The 17,384-nt window shown below is 40.0% G+C and overlaps 1 protein-coding gene across 1 annotated transcript; it reads left to right on the top strand.

The window, feature by feature from the left end:
• Window positions 1-898: 898 nt before the first annotated feature.
• On the top strand, window positions 899-16,580 carry LOC140574350 (splicing factor U2AF 65 kDa subunit-like). Its single transcript, XM_072694145.1, has 11 exons — window positions 899-1,061; window positions 1,810-1,987; window positions 2,844-2,947; window positions 3,936-4,087; window positions 4,587-4,703; window positions 5,861-5,999; window positions 8,006-8,085; window positions 10,934-11,056; window positions 12,439-12,525; window positions 13,431-13,673; window positions 15,506-16,580. The coding sequence occupies exons 1-11, from the start codon at window positions 1,013-1,015 to the stop codon at window positions 15,635-15,637; spliced, it is 1,404 nt and encodes a 467-aa protein (XP_072550246.1). The 5' UTR covers window positions 899-1,012; the 3' UTR covers window positions 15,638-16,580.
• The last annotated feature ends 804 nt before the right edge of the window (window positions 16,581-17,384 follow it).

Consider the following 17,384-nt stretch of genomic DNA (forward strand, 5'->3'; position numbering starts at 1 on the left):
GAGAAATCATCTCTAAATTACAGAAAATCATCTCAAAATAATGAGAAATCATCTAGAAATATTAAATTACAGAAAATCATCTCTAAATATCAGAAAATCATCTCAAAATAATGAGAAATCATCTCTAAATTACAGAAAAACATCTAAAAAAATGTGAAATCATCTAGAAATATTAAATTACAGAAAATCATCTCTAAATATCAGAAAATCATCTCAAAATAATGAGAAATCATCTCTAAATTACAGAACATCATCTCAAAATAATGAGAAATCATCTCTAAATTACAGAAAAACATCTAAAAAAATGTGAAATCATCTAGAAATATTAAATTACAGAAAATCATCTCAAAATAATGAGAGATCATCTCTAAATATCAGAAAATCATCTCAAAATAATGAGAAATCATCTCTAAATATCAGAAAATCATCTCAAAATAATGAGAAATCATCTCTAAATTACAGAAAAACATCTAAAAAATGTGAAATCATCTAGAAATATTGTACAATCATCTCAAAATAATGAGAAATCATCTCTAAATATCAGAAAATCTAAAAAAATCATCTAGAAATATTGTACAATCATCTCAATATAATGAGAAATTATCTCAAGATATTGTGAAATCATCTCCGTTTTTTTTTGTTGTTTTTTTTGTAAAATCATCTCGTTATCCCCTCAATATTTATTCCCTATTTTAATATTTGTATTTTTTTTAACACATTGTTTTTTTCATAAATTCTATAATTACAACATGTTTATGTTTTTGTAGCATTTTAAAACAAACAAACAAAAAACAGACACTACGAGTACTGGAGCGCTGCGATTACGCGCTCTCGGCGCGGAGGGCGGAACATCTAGCACTACATAGGGAGTAGGGTATAGGTATGGTCCCTTCTGAATGGGACGCGACCCTACCTAATCCATCCCGTTACTGCTGCTGCCGCCGCCGCCGCTGCCGCCGCTGTCCTCAGTCCCGGCTGAACCCAGAGCGGCTGAACCAGACTGCGGGGGGAAATGTCGGATTTTGAGGAATTCGAGAAGCAGCTATGTGAAAACAGGCAAGGTAGCTGGCTCGCTAGCTCGTGTTCTTGTCTTTTTCTCCAAGTACTGCACCTGGCAGTGCCATATCAGGTTCTTGCTCGCTAGCTGGCGAGCTGATTTGGAGTTTGAAGCTCTGGTTAGATCCACTATTTCTGTCTTAATCTGTAGATAATGTTGCTTTCATCGCTACTTTCTGGGTTTCTCTCTCGGAACCCTCCAAACCAGCATGGCAGTCGCGGGAGAGAGTGTGCCAGCCGTTAGCTAGCGCTGTGTTTCTCACCTGAGTTGTGTTCAGTTGGGGACAGCTGCACAGGCACCTGTTTTTGACTCTCCGGTCTGTGTTCAAACCACCAGCCAAGTGTTCAGAAAGCCTACGAAGGCCTAGCAGGCATAAGCAGGAAGACTGCTTGGGTGTCTGCTGTAGCTACATTAAGTCTGACCCGTGTCAGTCCAGCTGAATTAGCCTGGGACAGGCACACATCTGTGGGCCCTATTGCGAAACAGGCCTCTATATGCATGCCCAGATATGACTGACTGTATGTTCTTGCAAGTGCTGCTCAGATGGCAGGCAGTTATTTGTGGTACATATAGCCCCCTGTGTTGCTGTAGTTACATATTTTAATATGAGATCATCACTGAATATAGCTTCATGTTTTTATTTTGTTTTTATTGCCCCTATTGTCCTAACCCGACCAGCAGTATCCCACCGCAAACACAAACAGTCGTTGTTGGTATTTCTCAGACAGTCCCCTGTTGTGCCTTTCCTTTAGAGAGAGAGAGGGAGAAGCACCGGAGAAGGAGCCGCAGTGGCTCACTGAGCCGCAGTGGAGAGAAGCATCGCAGCTGGAGCAAAGACAGAGGCAGCCGCAGTCGAGAGAAACGCAGCCGCAGTCGAGACCGCAAGAGCCGGGATCGCCGGAGCAGCTCCAGGGACCATAAGAAACACAGGTGCCTGCAAGACTCTCAGAGAAAGCATGGTTCTCATCGAATGTTAGGATTCAGAATCATCTGTTCAGAATCACTTTGGGTATTGTTTATCATCACTGTCACACAAAATCTATTTACAGGAGAAAAACAACAACAACAACATAAAAAAAACATCTGAACTTGGAACGTGGAAGTCAGTGTAGAAAGATTTTATTCCATGTAACATTTTGGAGCATTTCTATTGGCTTGACCTGCCATCCTTTAAGATCCATAGAAGACAAGCATCTAGGCTTTTTTCCTGTCCTGGCCCTGAAGTGGTGGGACGAACTTCCTCTGCGTGTCTGAACGGCAGACCCACCTCTTCCGAGAGTACTCGGGTGAAGTGTAGTGCAGAGTGTTATGGTCTCCATGCTGACTTTTGTGTTTAGTAGTATCTAAGCTTAGAGGGATCTTCAGATCCTAGTCGCTCTGGAAATGGAAGTGAACGTTTTTTTCATGGCAGTGCTGATATAAATTAATAATTTTATTAATTAATAAAAATTAATATTCTTTCTCTAAAACCAGCAAAAAAGAATCATCAAATAACACTGCAAAATCTTGTGTGCGTAAAAAGCCCACCCAAAATGGCTTTTCTAGCTAAACCCTTCATTTCTTTCATGTGTCTCCTTTAGAAACCACTGACTGCAAAGTGCAAAGCTGTAGCAGTCCAGTCTGATTCCGCTGGAGACGTTGTGTCTGTTAGTTGGCCTTTTTGAAGTGATGTGGAAAACGCTTGTAGGCCCCTTGAAGAATGCCTGGCTGAGGCATATGAGTCAGATTCTGTCAGTTTTCTGAATAAGCTGTTGGCCTACGCTTTTTACACTTTCTGTTTGTTCAGCTGTTCTCCTCGGCGAACTAGAAAGAAGAGGACGTACAGATACTGGGATGTTCCACCCCCGGGCTTTGAACACATCACTCCGATGCAGTACAAAGCCATGCAAGGTACAGAAAATGTCCTCCTTATCCCATGGAATCTTGTGGGCGGTGCATTCAGTGTACAGTATATTGATCATTACATGCAGCTCCCCAGAGTTTTACTGAGCGTTGATGTAATCATGTAATCACGTGAACACCACCAAACAGAAGAGCATCTCCTGAACCATCGCTGTGTTGCTGAACAATCATTGTCTCTTAACTGATGGCAGTGGACATGATCATGTGACTTCTGTAATATCTATTAAATCCTTTTTTAATTTTACACATTCTTTTACATAATTCATCCATGCAAGGCCTAAAAACCCTGAAGCCCATAACTAATAGTAACATAGTCACAGTCAGCATTGAGCAGTCAGTAGCTACAGATAGCACACGAAACCTACAATGCTGTGCAGAGGTTTTGGACACCTAGGTACATTATTTAAAACCATTTATTTCAGGGGGAAACGTTTTTTTTGCCTGTAAAAGCTCAAGACCTCATTAGAACGGATGCAAGTAGTTGATATTTAGATTTCTCCTGGATGCCCCCCTCCCCCAGCCAGAGTGGGATCCATCACCTGATTTAACACCATATAGCACTGATTTACTCAAGCAGGTGTTGGATGATAACTGTAAACAACACTAGACTCCCATGAGAAGATATAAATCCTCTACTTTCTGTACAACTGTTATTTGTATTTATTGTAATATTGGTGTTTTATTGAGCCAATAAACCATTACTGCCTAATAAAGAAGTAGCTTTTTAATTTTTTTTGACAATCTTGACGAATCACCATCAAGGTTGTAAGGTCAAATGCAAATGTTCATATTTGAAGTTAGTTTTACGCATGAGATTCTTGGGGTGGAGTCTTCTGTGTAACTCCATGGCTGCTATGCCCTGGTTTCCAGTTACTGAATAACAGTGTATTAAGTCAACTGCCTATAACTGCCATGGCACAGCAGCCTTTTTTAGAAATCATCAGTCTTTCATGCATATATTCTCTCATTGTTTCAGCTGCTGGGCAGATCCCCACCATAGCTCTGCTGGCAACATCCACTACAACCGGAGTGGCTGTGACGCCAACACAAGTGCCCATCGTTGGCAGTCAGATGACCAGACAAGCTCGGCGTCTTTATGTTGGCAATATACCCTTTGGAGTTACTGAGGTAAGCTTCCCAAAATAGAAGGCTGTTACTTACTTAATGATACAAGGGTCACAGCAAATATCCCTAGGCATGAAAACCCCCTGGCCAAAAAATCTTATACTGTGAGATCCAAATCTAACGTTCTATAACTTTCCATCTCTACTTTGTTCACGTGTCCATGACAAAATCTTTGCAACCCCTTCATCACCTTGTCTGCTCCTTAGCTCCATAGCTTAACTGCCATATCTTTTATTTCTATCTAGAAGGGAGTTCTCCCCATCTTTCACAGTCTCTTTGCAAGTAATCAAATGCTGATTGCATGTTTGGAATTCATAAAATATTCTATATTTTATTCTATACAATTATTCTATTAGACCACAAGGGATTCCTCATGTGTGAAGATGGGAGCATGGATAGGTTGACTTGGATAGTTTCGCTGGGATGGACAGTTACTGATTCCAGTACTGGCACCAGTACATTTTTATGCTGAGATGTTCTGCTTTTGCTATATTGTGTTTAGGAGTCAATGGCAGAGTTCTTCAACACTCAGATGAGACTGGCTGGACTTTCCCAAGCACCCAGCAACCCGGTGCTTGCAGTGCAGATCAATCAGGATAAGAACTTTGCGTTCCTTGAGGTAAGTGACCTTCTCCATTAGGTTATTTATTAGCTCCTCTCGTGCAAATAAGCATGCAAAGTACTGTTCATTAGGGGCATGAACAGATACCAAAAGATATGCCAGTATCTTATATATTCAAATCAATACATTTCACTCTGTTTTGGAGGGAAAATCCAGTTTCTCAGACCTTTTCCAGACACGTCTGTTAAAGATTGGAGAGTTATAGGTGCTATTTTTAATCTGTGACAATAAGCCACTTTGGCCTCTCTGTCTAAATGGCATCGCTATTAAAAGCATTGAAGCAAAACATGCAGTTTCACAGTGAGGTTAAACACAGAGCAGATTTGTTTTATTATTTCTTTATTTTTTTATATATTGTATGTTCATATTGTAATTATAATTGTTGTTGTCTATTTTAAATAAATGTTTAGTGTTCTTGTTCTCTATGGTGAACAAAAGTAGTTTTCAAGATACTATCAATGCAATGCAATGGATTTAATTTAATTTAAATGTAATTTGGTGATCCATGTTTCACACAGGGTTTCTAATCTCATGGCCCAATACTGCCCTCCTGTGGAATGTTTTAATGCTGATACACTATATGGCCGAATGTTTGTGGACACCCCTTCTAATGAATGCATTCTGCTATTTCGCTGCAGTTGCAGCCATTTCTGATACAGATGCACATGCACAGCCTGTCTAGTTCCTTTGTAGGAAGTACTGCCAATAGAATAGAACTCTCTGTGGTGGCAGATAAACATGAACCTATTGGCAGCATGCCTAATGCCAGGCATGGGCTAGAATGGTATGGCAATGAGCTGTGGAGTTGTGGAACTGTGTTTTCAGGAAAGATGGTGCTCCATCCAGTACTTTTGGGATTGGGGTATGAGGTGGGGTGGTGATTATTCAACATGCAATCAAATTCTCACAGCAATGCTGTGAAAAAGGCCTTCCCTGGACAGTAGAGAGAGTTACTCCAACAAAAGCAGGATAAACTTTTTTTTGAATCCCCTTGATTAACAGTTGATGAGAAGGTGTCCCAATACTTTTGTACAAATAGCCTAGACCTTAGACTGTGGTAATGCATGGTTGTGTCTGCGTGACTCCGTTTAAGTTCCTGTGTAGAGTGAAGAGCTGCTCTGTCTTCATGGCTTGCATTTATGTTTCTGCTTCAGTTTAGATCTGTAGACGAGACCACGCAGGCCATGGCGTTTGACGGAATCATCTTTCAAGGGCAGTCGCTGAAGATCAGGCGGCCTCATGACTATCGCCCCCTGCCTGGCATTTCTGAGCAGCCAGCCTTCCATGTTCCAGGTTAACGTCTTATGCTCTACAGAACCACTGGTGGTTGCAGACTTGCGTTTCTCACTAATGTAGGAATAACTCAGTCACTTGACATTGTTTTAGATCTATATGTAGTATTAGGACATATTGGAACTTGCAGAGTTTAAGAGGCTACGATTGCTAAGTGATTCAGTAGTAGCTCAGCAGTTAGAGCATCTAACTGTTAATGACAGGGTTGTGGGTTCGATACCCGGGCCAGGCAAGCTGCCACTTTTGAACAAGGCCTTTAACCCTCCCTGCTGTCCGAGCGCTGCACCGATGGCTGCCACCGTTCTGGGCACGTGTGCTTACCCTGGATGGGCTAAAGGCCAGGGCCAAATTCCATCCTTGTCCAGCACAAAGGGTCAAATGTCTTGTCTTGGATTATAGTATAATGAAACAGTAGCAATATGTTAATTGTTTATATCAGTAATTGTATTTGTTTTGATGTGTGTCTTGATAAATGACTCCAACACTAGTTTTCCTAGTCTGGCCTGAAGTGTCCTAGAATGAAAAACTGTATTTACTTTGCTATAGTTCATTCATCAGAGTTTGGTACATGAATGTGACATACCGGGAACCTCAAGCACTGTTGTCTCCTCATTCCAATGCCTATCCTGCTTTCGCAAAACAGGGCTTTAATCGGGGCAATTCCAAAACCCTAAAGTATTTTGTAACAGTCTTCACTCATTAATATTTACAGCATCGAAAGATGCAATCACCAGCCCACATTCTAGCCCTAGTCTAAGATGGCCGTGCGGTAACATGCAGCTTTTCTGGTCAGTTATCTGAGACATTCTGTCCCAGAATGTGTTAACACTGGTAATAGGGATGCAAAATTTGGGAAATTTTCCTTGGGAATTAACGGGTAATTAGGGGAATTAACAAGAATTAATGGGAATACAATGGGAACATTCAAAGCTAAAGGTAAGAAACCTACAAATAGTTGGTAAAACAAAAATATACTGAAGAATAATCTTGGCTAAAATAATTAGATAAGATCCCAAAAAAGTTGAATAGCAAAACTGCTCCTCAATCCCAGGCACATGGCACATTACACACCGAAAGGCTATTGAGACCAAACCCCTGCATGCACTGTTTATTCGTCCATCACAAGTTCCTTTAAATGATCCAATATTTCCTATTCATTCCAATAGTTTATTCCCAAAGTTCCCAAAATTTCCATTTAGAAAGTTTACTAAAGTTCCCGAGCTAAAGTTTCCATTGAAAGTTACTGATAATTTACTGGAAATTTATCTGACATTTCCACCCCTTCGCAAAACTAACTGAAGCATGCATATCAATGACAGACTCTGCTAGATATTGGAAAATATCCTATATGCTATGGCCTCTATACCTCAGCTTTGCGTTATGCTAGTAGCTTGGGAAGATATGTCAGATGCACTGTGTATGAAAGTGAAAGCGCAGGTATCCGTGCTAGGCTAAAAGCTAACTCTAGCTTGGCAGCATTCTAGATCAGCGAACCACACATCACGTTGACAGAATAGCACAGCACTGTCTGGTACGACTTGAGTTGGCAGCAGGAATTACAAAAGACATTATGTGCTAGACATGTTAATTGTGTCATTGCTGTGCCTTGTGAACCAACCAGCCACTCAAAAGCTACACTATGTGGCCAAAAGTACTGGGACACCAGCTCATTTATTGTTTTCTCTGAAATGGAGCAAATGATTATGAAGCATTGTTGTCAGGATTTGATTACATTTAGTAGCAAGAGCAAAATCCTGAATGGAGCACCATTCAATGCTGGGGCATAATTATGTTCATGTTTATCTGCTCCAGAGAGTCCTATTCTCTTGGCAGTGCTTCTCTACAGGGACTAGATAAGCTGTGTTTGTCTGTTTCAGCAATGGGTGCAATAGAATAAAATAGCTAAATGCATTCATTAGAAGGGGTGTCCACAAACATTTGGACTTATTTACATATTTTATATATATTTTAAATGAGTTGTTGTGGTTTCTTTTTTGTTCCACCAGGAGTTGTGTCCACAGTTGTACCAGACTCTCCCCACAAACTCTTCATTGGTGGTCTACCCAACTATCTCAATGATGATCAGGTATTTCTTAGCTGTTGCGTCAAGTCTCTTATTCAGTTTTAAAACTCACTCCATCCATCTATGAGCAGCAGTAACAGGCATGCATGTTTCTGTAGATGTCTTGTTGAGATTCTTCACTTATGTATGTCATATTGATTAAGGTCAGTCATGCTGTTAACTGCTCAGTGATTTGAACCTCACCTCCTGGGTACAGGTGGCAGTATCTTCAGTTATAGCAGTTGAATACACAGTGTGAGTGAGTTCAGGGAGCAATTTAGGACTTACAACTACACTCCCCCACTACTTGAAACACTGGTATGAGTATTTCTTATAATTTTATAATCCATTCAAACTGTATCATTAAAAAGCTGTTTGTTACATTAGACCCATTTTCTCACTTAATTTAGCATCTGCAGATTGTTATTTAGGGATCATTTAGCCATTCTACCTGGTGTTATCTTTCTTTCCCCACAGTAATGAGAATGTATTGCTTTTCTTATGCCTTTTAATGGAAACACAGCCTTGCATTATGCACTGGAATAGAGAGCCAACACTAGGTAAAATTGCATGGTTTGTTCTGAATGGTCAAGGAATACATCTACAGATGCCCAAGTCTAGGCTTTAAAATCAATGATTTTGTGGGTCTTTCTTATTGTAAAGAATGACCCTTTCCAATCGTGTATTGTTGCTGTCATGCAAAAACTCATCTCCATTTTTGATTTTCTATTTCACTTTTGGACATATTTTAAAACAAGCAGCCACTTATAATGTGTCAAAAAGTCCTGATGAGTGGATCAACAGAAATGCTCCTGAATTGACTTCCATTTTAAGTTAAGAAGGTTTTTCCGTCATCAGTGTAGTTGCCATTTTGGAGATGCAAGGTTTATGCGTGACCGCGACAATATACACAGTCATATCCAGATGTTAAGACCACCCCTGGTTTGAAATGAACTCTGCCCGTTATATCAGCTCCACTTACCATGTAGAAGCACTTTGTAGTTCTATAATTACAGACTGTAGCACTTTGCTGTGGTCTTCAATGCAGAGCAGGTATTGTTTGGGTGGTGGGTCATTCTCAGCACTGCAGGGACACTAACCTGGTGGTGGTGTGTTAGTAGTGCGTGTTGTGCTGGTCTGAGTGGATCAGACACAGCAGAGCTGTAGTGCTGGAGTGTGCTGGAGTTTTTAAACCCCTCACAGCGTCACTGCTGGACTGAGAATAGTCCACCAACCAGAAATATCCAGCCAACAGCGTCCTGTTGGCAGCGTTCTGTGACCACTGATGAAGGACAAGAGGATGACCAACACGAACACCAATTGTGCAGCAACAGATACAGGGCTTCTGTCTCTGACTACATAGTGAGTGGACACAGTGTTTAAAAACTCCAGCAGCACTTCTGTGTCTACACCACTGGTTCCAGCACAACACACAGTAACACACCACCACCGTGTCCGTGTCACTGCGGTGCTGAAAGTGACCCCGACCATTAAAAAAGAACAGGGGGCAGGGAAGGTAAGAAAGTATAATAATAGAGTTTGGTGGTCAGATCGGTGCTTCTCAGTGTAGACATCTTCACAAGATAGTTTTTAGAGACATAATTATAATATTTAATAGTAATAATGTAACTGACTGTTGACATTTAGATTAGGGTTGATATTTGTAACTGTGGATGGCTTTATAGAAGGTAAGATTCCTTTCTGTATTGGATCAGTACCAGTGTAGCATAGATTAAACACTGCTCCAACAATTCCTGTCTAGAGTTAGAGGGACTATCATTGCTTCTCAGTGATGTTTAGCTAATTATCAAAATACCAACGTACTAGACTAAGATGGAGGTGAATGTACCCTGATATTCATTTCTTTCTTTCTTTCTTTCTTTCTTTTTCTTTTTTTTTTATTTCTTGCAGTCACTGTTACTGCTCTGAAACTCACAGCTCTTTCATTTTTGTTCCCCCCCACTTTGTCCCCAGCTAGGGGCCCGTAAGATCGTTAAGTCTGCGCTCATAATTTGTTCAGTAGTACTGATCCACTGCTGCCATGCCAACATGTAATACAAGGCAAGTAAGATATTTCCGTTCCTCGCACGGATACACTTCCTGCCAGCAGGGGTCCTCCCATGGCTGCTCTCTTTCTACCATCACTCTTTTGGAGCGCGCTAACCCGCAGAGGGTTTCCTGGGTAGTGGGGAGGGCGGGAGCTGGTGGGTTGCAGTAAATGCACGAGACTTAAGAATAATGGTGGTGGGTTTGGTGGTGGGACACATAGAGTGGTACCTCTACGTTCACAGAATGTTTGGTTTAGAATGGGAATGTTTTAGCCATACAGTCTTTGCACAGTGCTGTCCTCATTTCTGTTGTGATGCAACACGTATAAGCATTTTAGTAAGTTGCTATACAGTGTACACTTTCTTCTTAAATCAGACAGCCTTCTTTGTACCCGTCAGCCAGGCCTAAGAAACATGGTGCTAAACATATATATCAAGCCTTAAAACAGGCCCAAAAGTGTTATTACAAACTTGTATTACCAAAGAATAGCCCCAGCAGTTTGTACAGAAGTCCCTGTAGTTACTGAATAATACTTAATATTATTATAATAATTATATTATAATACTTAGTGTATAATAAGCCTTTCTGCGTTAAGGGGTTAAATGTTAAACACTGTAAACGTTTAGAGTAAAGCAGTGTGTTCTCTCGTTATCATTGGGTTTATTTTCCCGCTGTCATCTCTTGCACCCTAGTCATTCCACCTCCTCATCTCTTTCCCCTACAATGTCTTATAGTGGAACAGAACCTTGTCATTCATTCTTAGCTGCTCTTGTAATACCCTTTGCTATGCTAAACATTCTGTTTGTCGTCCTCTCTTGTGCAGGTCAAGGAGCTCTTGACATCATTTGGACCACTCAAAGCTTTCAACCTTGTGAAAGACAGTGCTACATCACTGTCAAAAGGTTACGCTTTCTGTGAATATGTGGATATCGGTGCCACTGACCAGGTAAGCCAACCGTTATTAAGAACACAGTCTCAGTATGGAAATGTTTTCAGTGGATTTGCTGGCAGATTTCTCAGGGATTTGCAGTTTGGCATGCATGTAGAAGAGATCTGTGTACTATATAATTGTTTCCAACATCCAACTTTAACACTGACAGGACTCGTCGTACCTCCTGATCAGTATGATTGTACATGAAACTGAGAGACAGCCCATTTTATCCAGTGGTTGAAAGTTTACATACACCTATCATGAACATAATTCATGTTATTCATTGGGCCTTCAATTATTTATTTCAACTGTCACTGTGATGGAATGTTTGAGGCAGGCCGCATGTGCAAACAGACTTTATTAGGGCTTAGACAAAACTCAACATCAGGACAGGCAGGGGTCAAATCACAGGCAGGCAGGTATATCAATGGCAAATTCATATTCCAGTGTCAAAAACCAAGGAAACCAAACTAGCACCACAAGCACAGCAAACGGAATAGGTAGTGTCGTAGAGACTCCACACCAGCACACCCAACAAAGTTGCTTAAGTGGAGTCCTCATCAGTCCAGAAATAAACTTCACCTGTGTGCCTGGGGCCAAGCCTCAGGTGAGAGGCAGAGCCCAGCCCTTGTGCATGGGCTCCCTGCTGAGGCCAGCAGAGGGAGACATTACAGTTATTTTACTGGGGCAGAATGAAACAGGTACGTTTTACGAAGTGGATGACATGAAGAAGGATGACGTCCTCAGAATTCTTCAGCATAACCTTAAACAATCAGCTGTTGAAACATGGGCGCATGGGTTGGGTGTTTCAACAGGGCAGTGACCCCAAAGACACATCAAAGGTGGCTGTAAAATGGATGAAGCAGGCTAACATTAAGAAATGGCTGCCTTAAGGCATAACTGAGCTCAACCTTTATGTGATGTTAATATGTGGACTATGGTAACTTATCTGGTCAGGAAACCAATAAATTATTTAATTGGTTAAAAATTGGTTAACGTGTTTACCCTCTATGTACAATTACGACCAAAATCATGACCAAAATGTCCATGATGAGTGTGTGTAAACTTTGAGCCACAACTGTACATGTTAACATGTCTTGTAAACATGCCTTCGTATAGGAGTATCCAATTTTATCCGCACTCATGATAAACAGCTTACAAAACGTGAGCCAGTGATTAAACCAATGGAATCAGGTGTGTCTGCAGTTACACTGCAGGCCTACTGGCCCATTGTGGATAAGAGTGTACACCACTGCCCTAGTGGGTGTATGTTAACTGGTTTGCTGAATATCAGTTTGTCTGGAAAATAAGATGCTAATGTGACATTCATAACGAAGGGAGTGACTCGTGTACTATTTAGACAATTCAAGGCTAAATGAAAGTGTTGTTGTGTTTAGGCGGTGGCAGGGCTGAACGGCATGCAGCTCGGCGATAAAAAGCTCATCGTCCAGCGAGCCAGTGTGGGTGCAAAAAACGCCACTCCAGTAAGTGCCAATGCCAGGTCTCGTCATGCCCACATCGGGCTCTCAGTTTTTCCATTTTGCCAAGCTCACCAGTCCAGATGAATTCTTGTCCCACCATGCTGTTCTTCAGACTTTGAGGGTTTGTTAACAATGAAAACCTAACTTACATATAAACTGGTTTTAGTTTCATCAGATGCATAATATAATCATATGTTGCGTATACCTGGTTTGCAGGGCTCAATATGAATAATTCCTCCGCTGTCCTTGGCAATCATTTTTCAGAATCAGCAACCATTTTATAGCCTTTGCATGTCATTGTGGGACAATGTGGGACAGTAGCATCGCCAATGCTTTTTTGTACAGATTCTGAAATCTTAAAGGAGAAATATTATCCCCTTTTTCCCACAAGTTAACGTCCTGTTCCTTTAACTGACACACTAAGTTCATTCTTATTTGTCCTTGTTTGCACTAGTTAGATAGCATTTACTTCACCTTGAGTTCACATCGCTTTCTTTCTCTCTCTCTCAGCTGTATTCTGTTGTACTACTACAATAGGCTACTCCAATCGGGATCGATATACAGCTGCAGTTTGTTTTCTAGTTATTAGTTATTATTTTCTTATATATGTCGTCTATTTAGCTGCTTAGATGTGTGGCAGTAAGTCTAATGGGGCAGCTTTTGATGTAGGAAACTGAGCCAAATTTTCTCTTCAAGGCAAGCCACCAAAACCTTCCTGTTTTAAAAGGGAAACATGTCCCAACCTCTTGTCTCTTCCTTAGCTGTTGCTCTGAATGTCCTCATTAGGGCTTTACATTTTCTCAATGGTTTATTGTAAGCTTTTTCTTGAAAATGTGCCCAGAGTCCTTCACCCAACACAATGAACTCCTGAGTTGAATTAAAGTGTCTTGTGTGTTCTTTGCACGTAGACCACAATCATCGAGACGCCAGTGACGCTGCAGGTTCCAGGGCTGCAGAGGCTGCAGAATTCTGGCCTGCCCACGGAGGTGTTGTGTCTCCTCAACATGGTAATGCCTGAGGAGCTGCTGGACGATGAGGACTACGAGGAGATCCTGGAGGACATCCGCGAGGAATGCTGCAAGTACGGCAACGTGCGTTCTATCGAAATACCACGGCCCATTGACGGCGTGGAGGTGCCTGGCTGTGGCAAGGTCAGTCACAGTAATACAGACTTTCCATAGTGCTGCTTTGTGAAAATGAGTCATCTAATAATTTCATGTTTTGCTCTTCAGTCCGGTTTCATTGTGTGGTGCTAAAAAATGCTGCTGTTCCAGTGATGAGTAGAGCGGAAGTAGAATGTCCGCCACTAATAAAATCTGGCTAAAAAAAGGTCAATAGCTTATTGTTATTTGGTTTGGTATTTTCACCAAATACTTTTTGATACAAAGGCAGACAATAAATTGTTAAATACCAATCATTAATGCCACATTCAAACAGTAGCAGTTTTTCATTGTCAAAAGCATGTAACTGCTTTTTTGGCCCTGTCACACATGTAGGAGGCAAGTAGGCTGTGGTAGACTTTTCAATTCAGGAATAGGCAATAGGCAAAATCACAGTTGAAGTTCCAGAGGTCAGAAGCATAATTCAGAAAGGGGAACCAGGGCAGGGCACAGGTAAAAAAACAAAAAACAAAACAGCAAGACTACATGGCTTAGAGACTTTGTGTAGACTAAGTGGCAGGCTGAGTCATTAGCAGCAGGTGCGAGCAGGGCATGGCTGTTGATCATTAGGTAGGTGATGTGCAGGAATGTCTGACAGCTCCTCACTAACTCTGAATAATGTCCTCTTGGAAGGACTGACATAAAGATTTAGCTTTCTCATGTAAAACCGTTGAGCTCTGCTCTGATTGGCTGGTTTACACCACTAGCCGGTTCTCAGGAACAGCATAGCATAGCTTTGTTTTTAGCACTGTAATAATTTTTTGTAATTGTTCTCAGGTTTTGGCGCTCTCTTGACCCACTCAAGCGTTTCTTCGACTTTAGCTACAGTGATTGAGATATGCTTCTGCTGTGGCACATGAAAAGCTGCGGTCACAAGGCCTGGTTCATGCAGCAACCCATATTCTTAGAACTTGCTGAGTCTAGAGGTTGATGTTCATTTTCTCAGGAAACTGGCTAAAACATTTTTTACTGTTCACTTACATGCTGATATTTTGCAGCATTTGTAACAAGATAATCAATGTTATTTGACCAGTATTTAATTTGGTTGTAATGATGGAAATGGTCAATATATTATAAAGTCAAAAATTTTATTTGTATTGTAACCGTATTTTGTTTTCTGTCCACTGTGTTTTGAAAACACTGTTTTCTTTCTGTTTTGGCCGTCACTGGACATCCAGCTTCTTTGCTTTTAATGTTTTTTTGTTTTAAAGTTTTGTTTTATTCCAAGTCATTTCTAGGCACTTCTATTGGTCCTGTCAGCATTTTGAGCCAATGTAAAGGGCAACTCTTAGATTTAAATCATACAAAAAAATAAATAAATAAACTTAATTACTAGGATTGTGTATTGATGCATAAAACAGGTTAAGATTCAAAATATTGTGATACTGTAAACAAGATGATTTATTATTATATCTATTTTATAATATATATATTATATATTTGTAATCAAAATTTGTAATTAAATTGTCATAGTATAAAAACACACCATCATTTGCATAAAATCTGAATAAAAGAAACATTTACTTTCCATGCAGTGGGATCTAAAGACAACCCTGCTATCTAGCAGACAGGTGTTAAACAAAACACAAAATCTGCCTCCAGTCTTTACATGTAAACTATTCATTCAAAATGAAGAATACTGTATTTTTGAGGATCGATACGGTGCTGCAAAACATAATATCTCAATACTTTGATATATCGATATTTTCATACACCCCTAGTTTTTACGAGACGATGGAATGATGAACGATTCACTCGAACAAACGGCTCCTGATGATGAACAGTTTGCCATTGTTGACAACAACAAATTGTCTTTGTTGCAGATCTTTGTGGAGTACGGGTCAGCGGCAGACTGTCAGAAGGCCATGCAAGCGCTGACTGGACGCAAGTTTGCTAACCGTGTGGTGGTCACCAAGTACTACGACCCAGACATGTACCACAGACATGAATTCTGAAGATCAAGACAAGGCCGACTGAGAGGAGGGAGAGACGTTGAATTTGCACTGTGCGACGAGCAGGAAGTAGGAACAGTGATCAGTCCTGATTACTTTTACTGTTCACACAGTTGCTATTGGCACGGTTTTAAAAGAGTAGACTCATAGATCTTCTAGATTACTGACCAAAATTAGGGATTAAAAAGCTATTGTTCATGTGTGAAGTGAAGTATTTCCATTTAAAAATATAATAAAAAGACCATTTAGTATTAGATAAACAATCTTTTTATATTAACCCAAAACAAAAGTGTCTTTACACCAAAAGCATTTAGCATTTAGCCGTGCTGTTTGACAGACAACACAACAATTACGTTTGTGTTGTAGCTATAAAAAATATATATATATATTTTATAGTAGTTTGGTTAGGGAAGGTCTTGTGCTTCATACCAGCAGAACTCAGTTGGTGTTTGTAGTTCCTTTATCTTATTGTAAGATACAATCACAGTATTCAGATGTGTAGATTTTAATGCTGCTAATAGTGTAAATACTGTAATATAGTAGAACTGTAGGTTACAATATGTGTGAATGACAGTGAAAGAAAGGGTAATTGTGCAAACAGTATATATAAATCTGCCTGTTCTATATTTATCCCGATATTTCTATTTATTATGAGAGTGTATGACCTTTAAGTGTGTATGTTTGTTTATAATGAAAGTATTGCAACTTAGACTTGACCCTTAAATCACTGCAGTGGTCTGGTTGTGACTCACAGAATATGAATTTATCTGGACTTGGGCTTATTTAATTGGACTTAATCTCATATCCTTCATGATATCTGGCCATTTAAAAGTATGTAAAATCACACAGCCTATAAACAGCTCGTCATTTTAGAGTGAATGTAGAAACTTTTAGCAATGCTTGCTTTTGTAAATTCAAAACCTGCCACTGCCTTGCCTGCAATAAATGATGCCTATTGCAAAACTTCAGCCTGTTGTTTTTTAATCCAGCAGCTCGGATTCAGTCAGCCAGTCAGCCGTGTTTAATTCAGTCTTAATAGAGTTTTAAGGCTTAACTTCAGTCCCTAACAGTTTTACAGGCCTAGACAGAGTCGCCCCCTGCAGGTTGTTTTTTCCCAGCAAAAAATAAATGGGGAGGTCACTGTTCTGGGCTGGGTTTCCCCAAAAGCATAAATAGCCCACCCAAAATGATCCCTAATTGGTAGCGTGAGCACCAAACTATACATTCCCTCTACCAGTGACCGTGAGCTTAACACTATGATGTATTTGGGGATAATGGTCCTTTTTTTATTTTATTTTTTTGTGGCACATTTCGTGCATAAACCTATTTTAATGTTTTTTGATAAGTTTATGACCAAAATTAAGGGTTATAACATTTTGTTGCTCACATGCAAAAGCCTTGTCTCCATTTTTTTTACATAATGCAAAGCTGGTTGTTATTCCTTACATTGTATAAAAACGTCATGATCAGTGGCTCAACAGAAATGATCCAAAATGGTACTATTTATATTATATATTAATATATTAATATAATATATATATTTTTTTACATCCATTGAAAGTTGGGTTTTTTCCTTTTTTTTTTGGTAATGTTGTCATTTGTATTTTTTTTATTGGGCTATTTGGGGATATTGTGGTATGTTTAAAGCCCATTTTTTAATATTTTTAATTTAGTTATATTTTGTGGGCTAAGTGAACACATTAAACACACAAGCACATTTCAGGTTCTTTCTATTAAGTAACACCTTAAC

Source organism: Salminus brasiliensis, chromosome 12, assembly GCF_030463535.1.
Source record: "Salminus brasiliensis chromosome 12, fSalBra1.hap2, whole genome shotgun sequence".
NCBI lineage: Eukaryota > Metazoa > Chordata > Actinopteri > Characiformes > Bryconidae > Salminus > Salminus brasiliensis.

Bases quoted from the DNA above. Each gene is read 5' to 3' on its own strand.
- LOC140574350 (XM_072694145.1), top strand. From the start codon at position 1,013: ATGTCGGATTTTGAGGAATTCGAGAAGCAGCTATGTGAAAACAGGCAA. The intron at 6,000-8,005 runs GTTAACGTCTTA...TTGTTCCACCAG, and splicing joins GCCAGCCTTCCATGTTCCAG to GAGTTGTGTCCACAGTTGTA. The intron at 8,086-10,933 runs GTATTTCTTAGC...TCTCTTGTGCAG, and splicing joins ACTATCTCAATGATGATCAG to GTCAAGGAGCTCTTGACATC.